Source organism: Pyxicephalus adspersus, chromosome 5 (genome assembly GCF_032062135.1).
Source record: "Pyxicephalus adspersus chromosome 5, UCB_Pads_2.0, whole genome shotgun sequence".
Taxonomy (NCBI): Eukaryota; Metazoa; Chordata; class Amphibia; order Anura; family Pyxicephalidae; genus Pyxicephalus; species Pyxicephalus adspersus.
The window spans coordinates 92,388,506-92,398,344 of record NC_092862.1 but is presented as its reverse complement, the minus strand read 5'-3'; the positions used below and the strand labels follow the sequence as shown (position 1 = coordinate 92,398,344).

The 9,839-nt window shown below is 37.2% G+C and overlaps 1 protein-coding gene across 1 annotated transcript in view; it reads right to left on the bottom strand.

The window, feature by feature from the left end:
* Positions 1 to 1,554: 1,554 nt before the first annotated feature.
* The window catches only part of MLH1 (mutL homolog 1), a 21,461-nt gene continuing 13,176 nt past the window's right edge, over positions 1,555 to 9,839 (bottom strand). The window contains exons 13-19 of the mRNA XM_072412130.1: positions 8,445 to 8,596; positions 7,593 to 7,701; positions 5,788 to 5,851; positions 5,504 to 5,665; positions 4,202 to 4,294; positions 3,325 to 3,432; positions 1,555 to 1,820 (exon numbers count right to left, since the gene is read on the bottom strand). Of these exons, the coding sequence (XP_072268231.1) occupies positions 1,653 to 1,820; positions 3,325 to 3,432; positions 4,202 to 4,294; positions 5,504 to 5,665; positions 5,788 to 5,851; positions 7,593 to 7,701; positions 8,445 to 8,596 (856 nt within the window). The 3' untranslated portion in view covers positions 1,555 to 1,652. The remainder of the gene's footprint in view (positions 1,821 to 3,324; positions 3,433 to 4,201; positions 4,295 to 5,503; positions 5,666 to 5,787; positions 5,852 to 7,592; positions 7,702 to 8,444; positions 8,597 to 9,839) is intronic.

Genomic DNA, 9,839 nt, shown 5'->3' with positions numbered 1-9,839 from the left:
AAAAAAACTCAAGGCTCAATGCCAAAAAATACTACTATTCCCCATAAAAAAAAGAAATTTCCTGTTTTAACCAATTCAGAATGCCCCCAAAAAAAAAATTCACATGGTCCCACACATGAAAAATGTCATGGTTGTGGCACAGCAAAGTGGAGCCATACCTGGTATAAAAAATAGCCATGAACACTAAAGTAAACTCTGGTGTGAGGCATTATGTATAACAAGTAAAATGTGACAGTGTTAAAGAAATATAGTAACATAAGAAACACTCTAGCAGGATATATATCATATTGATGCTCTCTTCTGTAGAGCTATATGTGTGCCAGATATTACCGGTACTCTCAAGTGTGTTACTACACAAGATGTGATTGCTGTAATAAATTATGTGCTGTCACATGGAGTTGCGCTAGCAGGCTTTCTGTCACAGGAGGTAGATCAGAATGCTGTGAAACTATCATGTTGTCAGTTATGGTTTGGACTAGATCTACATAGAAACATATTTTTTACACAATACAGATGTTACAGAATAAGGAAACATCAAGCCGATATGAAAAAAACACATCTATTTTAGAAGTTGCTTTTGATTAGTATATATATACCACAAGAATGTCTCATAGTGGTTTTATGTTTCTAAAATGTGTAATTCAGGTTCTGCAATTGCACACAATCAGAATTATATGTCATAAATTTAGCCCTAACATCAAACCACTCTTACTAAAATAGGTATATCCATGTTTAACTGTTTTATATGCAATATTTCCATATATTAAACTATATGATACACAGTAGAAAACAAAAAGCTACACTCACAGACTAAATCCAACCATATATAATAGTTCCCCATAGCAGTAAATCTGACTGTCTGTCTTCAGTCTGTACATTTTTTTTTTAACCAAACTACATTCAGCTCCACACCCTAAAGTAACCCTGCAATTTCAGAAGTATTCTATTACTCACCCTATACAAATATTGATTGCCTAGTTGTTTTGATGACCCTCAGGTTTCAATACTTTGGGGATCATTTTTAAAAATATGCTGAAAAGCCACTTTGTATTGTTTATAACCTAGGGACACCTTAAATGTAAGCTCATTAAGTTTTCTCCTAGCAGGTATGCCATGTAAAGAAATTTGTGTTTGACAAGGTTACTTTAAATTTTCAGTTATATTAAAGGTCTCTAGAAACAAATAGTGTCCATAAATGTACTGTGCGTAAGCCTACAGCCACTCCTGATTTGTTTAAACTGGAGGGAGATTTCACATTGACAAATCAGAGATTCATTATGCAACACTCAGTTGCTCTAAGTAAAATGAAGAACATTTGGGATGTCCTACTTTTCATGTGTCAGTACAATCACACCGCTAATGTTCAAAGCTACACTACTCCCATGTACTATGCCCTTCTTCCACCATTCCGAAGACCATTGCATTCTGCTCTTATCCCATACAATGGAGGGAATTAAAGTCTGTATTGCTCATTGAGTGGTCAAACTTTGCAAAAATGTATTAAAAAAGTATGAATTTGGATAATGGTCTGCCAATCAATAAATAACATCCACATAGAAGATATAGTTTTACTTTATTAAATCTATCAGTTCTAATATATACATAGTATACAAATAAAAAAATATTTAGTCCATTATTTCATGACTTGTTAACTAACATCTTTCAAACACTTTGTACAAGTCTGGAAGGTTTGCAAGCTGCAAAATGCATCCATCCTCTGAAAATGGTTTTGGGGGCTGCAGGTGAGTCCTGAAAGCTTTATACAAGACGTGCTCTGTTGTCCATCTCCAGGAAGGTGTGTCCTGAGCCAATTCCTTATCCTGCAGATAAAAAGTCTAAAAGTTAGATGATCTGTAACACCAAGTCATTCCCTCATTTGAAACCAGACATTTATATTCAAAGATTATCCCATCCAAAGAGGATAGTAACCACACTTTTATTTCCAAACATGCCAACATTGTCCTACTATCAATTGTTTAAACTACACAGCTTAGGCAGGCTATGATGATTTTACTTTTGTCTAAAGGAAACAAGCAAGGCCCCATGCTTGTTCATGTGCCGCATGAGAGGCTGTATTTCTTTCAGGGGTACCAACACCAAAGAAGAAAGTAGGCGCTACCCCTGCCGACCCTTGTCGATCTCAGCACTCTGCATTGTTTAAATTGACGTTTTTACAGTGACGATTCTAGAGAAGAACTCCATGAAAACTAAGTTGTGCTTTTCATTACATGAGGACTTTGGGTTCTTTCACATTAGCAGTGTAAAACCTGCTTATGGCAGAACACTGCAGCTCATAATGGCTAGGAAATGACCCTTAGATTAAAATTTTTTTAAGGCTACAGAAAGAGGTGGGGTTCATGTTAGAAACACTTTTAGGATTTTTGCTAGCTCTCACCACTGAAAATTCCTTGCCCAGAACAACTACTAAAACTTAATTTTATGCTATGTGTATCTTATTAGTAAAAAGCACTCTGGACAACAAAATACAACAATATCAAAAATTTAACATGTAAATTTATACTGTTAAGACTTTGGTCACACTCATGTAATGCGATAAGGTCATGCCACACATTAATGTACGTTGCATTAGGGCAATGTTCAGTCTAACATGTAACACTGAACCAAAAATCATTGAGCAAAAACAAGGTGCACTGTTCTGCAACGCAGAATAAATGGCATCACAGGGCACAAATGCATCAAACGTGCTGAATTATTGCAATGAACAAAAAATTGAAAGCTTTTGAAACAATCCTCCCAATGTTGTATTTTCATACATTTTAAAACTTGTGATCCCCACATCTTAATATTCTTAAAAGCTCAGGGGCTTGGTTACTAGTAGCTATGAGGGTCCCCTGTGAACCCTGAACATTTCAAGTTGTTGTGACCAATGGTTTAGGAAATATGAAGGTTTGAACACAGAGTTGTATGGCTGCAGAATGTGACATGAAGACTTTATACACAATACATATTGATGTCATTACACACGCCCACTTGTGCAGAAAAATTTTGCAGGCTTTTTTTTTTTAAATAGAAAAACACAGTATTAGCTATCAGATAGGGTCAGGACTGCCAGTGTCCAGATCTTATTCTAGCTGAGCCGAGCTGTGCATCAGCAGCTCTGATCTTCTGAATAGATTACAGCTGAGCACAGAGCAGCCCCTCCATGATCTGTTCGAGGCGGGCGGGGGAGGCACGACAACCAGGCGCTCCGCTCAGCAGAAAGAGGCTTTGGAGAACTATAGAATACTAAATGAACATAACCATTTTATTACAAAAGATTTAAAATCAGCATTGTACAAGGCCGCGACAAAAAAAACATTATACCTCAAGATTTGATGACTCCTCCAACACATACTGCTTCCTGAGAGAATAAAACATGGAGCATTCCTTACTAAAACTTTTAAAACATTCCTTTTCATCATCCCAGTTTACCTGCACAGGAAACAAAATGGTGAAAAAAAGTGAATTAGATGACATTAATTTTATGCATTATTTATACAATTATTTGTATGCATTGCACAAACATAGAATGGTATGATTATCCTAACTCCTGAGCATGTTATTCTGTATTCCAGTCAAGTCTCTTGTAATACATGGCCACTAGCCTTCAGTACAGTGCTGTAGAATGGATATTTAAAAAGTTAATGTACCAGAGCTCCCATGAACTCAGCTATGTTATTAGCCGTCTGATATGCACACCATTTAATTTTATTTTTTTCCTATTTAAAAAGGAATGCATGCTTACCCATCTTGCCAAGTAAAAAATACAATTTTAAAACCAGTATCCTTGACTTTTTAAAAAAAACACTTTAAATGATCCGGATATCAATCCAATGAACAAAAGAAACCCAAATATAATACAAACCAATTAACTTTTTTAAAGAGTCAAAATACAATATGCATTTAAGGCTGCACCCTCATCCCACTGATCCCTCCACAATCTCAGTCAGCCTGTTGTTGGGGTCTAGAGGTGGTATATCACTGCCTCTGTCATCTGACCTAGGAAGCACCAGGTACTTAGTATCAGCATCAAAAGAAACGGACAGAAGCACATGAGACCAGAGTAATAGTGGGTTGGAAAATGAGGCTTTGCAGAGCCATTGTCTCTTTCATGTGATGCATTTTTGTGGATGCAATAATATTTAATAACCAAATGACTTATTGCAAGTTGGTTATTATAGACACGAAAGCACATGATTACCTCTGTAGCTAAGCGCAAAATGAACATTGGTAGCCCTTCCAGGGGAGGGATGTAGTTGTCCAGTAAGAGTGGTAGTCCTGTAAGATTTCCATCCTACAAAATACATAAATATTGTGCACAATCATTTAAACAGTTTTACAAATCTCATCAGTTTGTAGCAGCAACCAAACAAGCCAACAGGGAGTGTAGATAGTCAGGCATTAATCAGTAAGCTGGGAAGGTGCTACATCAACTACTTAAGGAAAAAGTTTAAAAGCCCTAAAATTGAATTTAAGGTCTGAAGTACTGCAGGTCTGAACTTCTCTGCAGCAAGTAAATTTGATGCCAATCTCCCACACACTTCATATGAAATAATTAAATAACATTGGTCTCCATTATAATTAATAACTTTTTCCTAAACACAAAACTTTCTTTAATTAGCCCATCTATTAAGCAATGTTTGTCTGAGGTGTGATTATTGGCCACCTGTTGATCCTCCATGTGAAATACTGACAAGTCAGCTCAATGTGCAGCACCACTTTTAGCATCTTGCTTCACCTCTGCCATTATGATGTCATCCTGCCCAGATTTCAAAGCTCTGTATGAGATGTCCACCCTGGATAGTCTGCAACATCAGCTAAAGACTGGGTTAAATGAGCTGTAGGTTTGTGAATATGTGCAGTGTTCTCCCCAGCCACGGGTGCAGCACCCGCCACTTTTCAGCAACCACACGGCTGTTTTTGGATGGTTACAGGATACAGGGGCTGCCACCCGCCTACAATTTTTTCCCACCCAGTTTAAAAAAATATCTGGGTTGAGCACCTATGTGATCATACAGAAATAAAAGGAAATTAGAAATGTCTTTTAAGCAGTTAATTGCACAGCAATGAAGAGAAATGATTTGCCTTGCCATCTACGTTAACAATGCTTAAGATCCAAAAATGCTTAAGATACAAATTTGTATATTCTATTTGCCACATACATGGTGAGAAATATAAATATGTATGTGAACAAACAAACATTTCATGCACACTGTCCTTTTTACTATTGACTTTGAAAACTGCTTTTTGGTTTAACCCCCAAGCCATCCAGCTATCTGTAACTGTAAAATGCCACATTCACAGAAATGTATAATAGAAAAGAGCTTGATATTCTGCAATTTCCAAAAATGCATGCGTGTACTCAAGTAGCTAAATTCTACCTTTACTTGTCATAGGTCAGCAATTCACTAAATAGTAAAGGAATGATAAAAATTACAACCTCAGTATGTGTGTCAAATATAAAAGCTTCTATACCAATATGTCTGAAATACATTTTGCTCACCTCAATTTCCAGGGAAAAGTAATCTTTTACCATTTCTGCCTTTTTCTCCAGAAACTGAACAATATACTCAGCAAGTCCTTCTTTAGGGCCATCCTCTTCTGTCCACCCACTCTCAGGACTGTCCAAAGCCAACATTGCCAAATCATATATTGGTGCAGACTCCTAGCAAATACAAACAAAGTATTTTTCACTAGGTACCTGAAAAATTGCAGGTCATAATTTAGTTATTACATATATTAATAATAACACAACATTTTATTACTTTGAGTAAAAAATATACTTACAGATAGTTTCATAATACCAAAATTTCCAAAATCATAAATAAGTATTTGATAGAAGAGTTCTTGGCTTCCAGAGGGAAAAAAAAACAATAATTACAAAACACACATACAAAGTGAGGACCTGTTCATATTTTATAAACAAACATGCAGCGTTCGCAGTTTTTAGAAACACTTGGATGTACAATTACAACAATCACTTTTTACATATTTCACTTGTGTTTTTGCTTTCACAAATAAAAATGTATAGCAATAGTTCTGTTCACTATTAAATATGCTACAACACGGTGGTGCCCAACCTTTTTTCATCTTGGGGTCGCTGTTGGCATTCGGATAAAACTCCCAGGCCACAATGCAAACAGACATTAAAAATGTATGTTTAAAACTAAAATAGTTTTATTTAAAATGAAATGAAATTGAAATGTTTCTAGTTACTTTAACATACATGCACCAAATAAAGGAAATGACAAAAAAAGAATCTCTGAATATAATACTTCCAGAGAAATGCAATTTGTGTGGCAGATAGCCAAGGGGGACATGTTCTTACTACTACATCTTCAGGTCCCTACATCTCCCCTCTCCTGAGAAATTAGGGTTCACAGAAGGCAAGTGGCCAGCTATGTGTGACAGTATGGCACAGTATGATAGGTAAAATTTTTCTCATCTTGTGATGGCGAAGCAGCAATAAAATTTTAGGGGTAGTTAGCCACAGCAATCCCCCACTTTTAATACCTTTTTTTAATACCTACAGCTTCCCTATCAGGAACAATTGGGATTCAAAGAACATAAGCAGACATTTATATGACAGGGCACCATAATATGGTAGGAGTGATAAAGTTTTAGTGGGTGGGGGTATCCACTTATCCTACATTTCCCTTCCTCTACTGTAAAGAGAAATTGGGATTCATAGAAGTAAGTTGCCAGCTATGAGTGACAGGTAGAATGGTATGACAGGTATAGGCTTTGTTTCTTGTGATGGTGCTGTAGTGATGAAATGTTAGGGGAGTTAGCCACAGGAGTCTAGAGAAACACGATCCCATAGAGCAGGGGGTTGGCAAAGTTTTATGGCCATTAGGCCATTCATGGGGTTAGGCGGGAGCACACTAGGCCGGAGTCTCCCTAATGGCTCTGCCCACCACCAGGAAACGCCCCCTGAAATGAAATCCCTCTCCTCCGTATGCATTGCGGAGGAGAGGGATTTACCTTCAGGGAGCTTTCCGTATTTACCACAGCGGCGGAATAAAAGCAGGGAATGAGGAGAGGGTCGTATCGGATAGCTATGTAGGTTGGGCACCCTTGCTCCACTGGTGCAAGCCTAAATTCCACTTGGTGGGTTCAAATATGCCCATTTTTTGCGCTGCTATCTTTTCCAGTGAATGTCTGTCTATCCTCTAAACCAGTGTTTCTTGACCTTTTTAACAATGGGGAAACTTTGAAAAGGGCTTAGGGATTCCCTTCTATATTATTACTACACAACTAATAGTACATTAGTATAGTGGTCAGTAGGAAGAATGCCTCTTACATTGCTGGCCATTGGGAAGAATATTACCCTTACAGATAGGCATAAAGACCATTGATGTCAGTTACACTGACTTGAGAGACACAAAATGCTTATTGCTTAAGAAACCACTAACAACCTCTGGAAGAACCCTGGTTGGGAAACACTGCTCTAAACCATGTATGACTGCCGTTACTTTTCCAATGATAGCTGGTGAGTGTTGTATAGAGAGTGTTTATGAAAACCATTGACATAAAATTTCCCTCCGAAAAAAAAAAGTTCTGCTGGCCAATATTCTAAAAATGGTTTGTACCTCAGCTTTGTAGTATTTAAGAGATAGAGTTTTGTTTGATATTGAGCCAGTGCCCACTGTGGACTAACACAGCCTACGAAAGAGAGATGACCCAGCATGTCTTGCAGGTCTGTAAAGAGATGAAAAATAGACAAAATTATATAAGTACAGTAAATAAACCAAACATCCAACAAGAAAACATACTGCTACAGTCAGGAGGCACTCTAACTAGACATCCAATAGATCAGTAAAAAAAACAAATATCTTTCCATGGTAAGGATAACTCGGATCACTCCATTTAATTTGGAAATTACAGCCAAGCAGTGTACAGCCAATGTTTAGACATGCATGTGTAAAAAACAAAAATTATTCTTCTTATGTTAAAATAAAAGGGTTAACTTACTCAATACCCATCTACAAAATGTTACAGATCTCAGGCAAGTAGTTGAAATAAAGATATGGGAAATGGATCAACATTTCTGTGCTGTTACTCTTTTTGTAAAACAGCTACCTACCTATGACAGAAACAGCTCTTTACACAATACAGCAACACGGCTAATTCTACAATGCTTGCATAAAGTTACATTTAAAGGTTACCCGTCTAAAAAAAATAAAAAAAAACTAAAAACACATAAAGCTACATAAAGATTTAGGTACCTAATTTCTAATATAGTTACCCAAACCAAATTGGCCAAAGCTTAAGTGCAATATGTATCCAGCCTGAACAACAGTGTTTACATATCTCTGATGGCCACACACATTCATGGCTCAATATAGATTGCATTGAATTATCGCAAATTACACCACTGAGAGCCTCTCTCTCTATTTATATATATATATATATATATATATATATATATATAATTTTCCTACTTTTGTGAGCACGGTCCTCTATTTCGTTTTGCAAGGTCAATATACTGGTCAAATTAATAATTCTCCTTCTAGGCGCGGCAGCCGCTGTCATCGTCTTATCAGCTTCATCCTCTACCATTTCAGTATCAGAATCTATCCGTAGTCTCTTCTTCCTGTCAAATCGCATAGATCAAAAATAGTTAGGTTAATTTAGAGGCAAAATAAATTAAACACAGACGTAACACGATCTGAGCACTTTAGTCCAGACGTAAGCGGACGATAACTTCACAAGTCAGTACTAGGTATGCTCAATTATAGCATTAGATTTACTTTTTATATGTATAAATCTATTGACATCAGAGTACTCCAGGGAGTCCCTGCAGTAAATGGTAATCAACAGAAAGAAAGCTCATGGGAAATTAAACACCGGCTTAATGGATATTTCCTAGCCCAATAAAAGCATTTCAGGTTAATAAAACAAATCATGTTCTGGATTGCAGTTCAAAAGGATGAGAATGCTAAACTACCTTTGATGTATATACATACACATAGAAATTTCCAACTTACATAAAAAAGTACAACCAGACTATGGTAGGATGACCTTAAAAGAACTAGAAACTCCTCCATTATATATAAGTTTTCTGACTTTATAGAAGGCACTGTGTTCACATCCTGTAATTTCAATTTAGTTCTGATTTAAAAAGGAATAAACATGAACTGGAAGCCTGCTAAACAGAAGAGACATTTTCCCTGCCTTAAAATTATTCAAGTTTCATGACAAAACATTAGGTAAATGATAATGTTTGTTAAAACGAAACGATTCAGTTGTTTACTACAATTTATCTTTGATCAAGTTTGATTCCAGGCAACTGACTGTACTGTGAAAAAAAAAATTTACACTTGCAAGTGCTTTGTAAGGCCTAGTTGATGAAAGGTGGCAACAATGCTATTTTCAGCCTGGTTGCTCACGCTCATGACTTTCAGGAAATTTAATAAATATATTCTACAATGCAGGTCCGAGCTGCCACTGCCTGGCCATATTAGACACTCTGAACAAGCTAGGTTGGAATTTGTAGAAAGCTGAGAAAATCTCAGGAGCCCTGTCCCATTGGGAGATTTCTAATCTTTCTGTGGGATCACTGCGCTGAGGACTGTCACACCCAGGATGGGATCCTTGCAGTCTGCATGGCACCACACAGCCATTATCCTCCATGTTTCAGATCAGTGGTTGCCAACCACCTCAGGGACCACTAAATTTACGGACTGCAGACCTTGTATGCGCGGGGAGCCATGTGTCACTCAAAGGGGAAGAAACTTGCTCCAGAGTGATGTCATACCAGAACCCGCCCGTCCAGAGACACAACCTGCTCACAGCTCTGAGCCTGCCATGCATACGAGACATGCTTTGCGGACAAG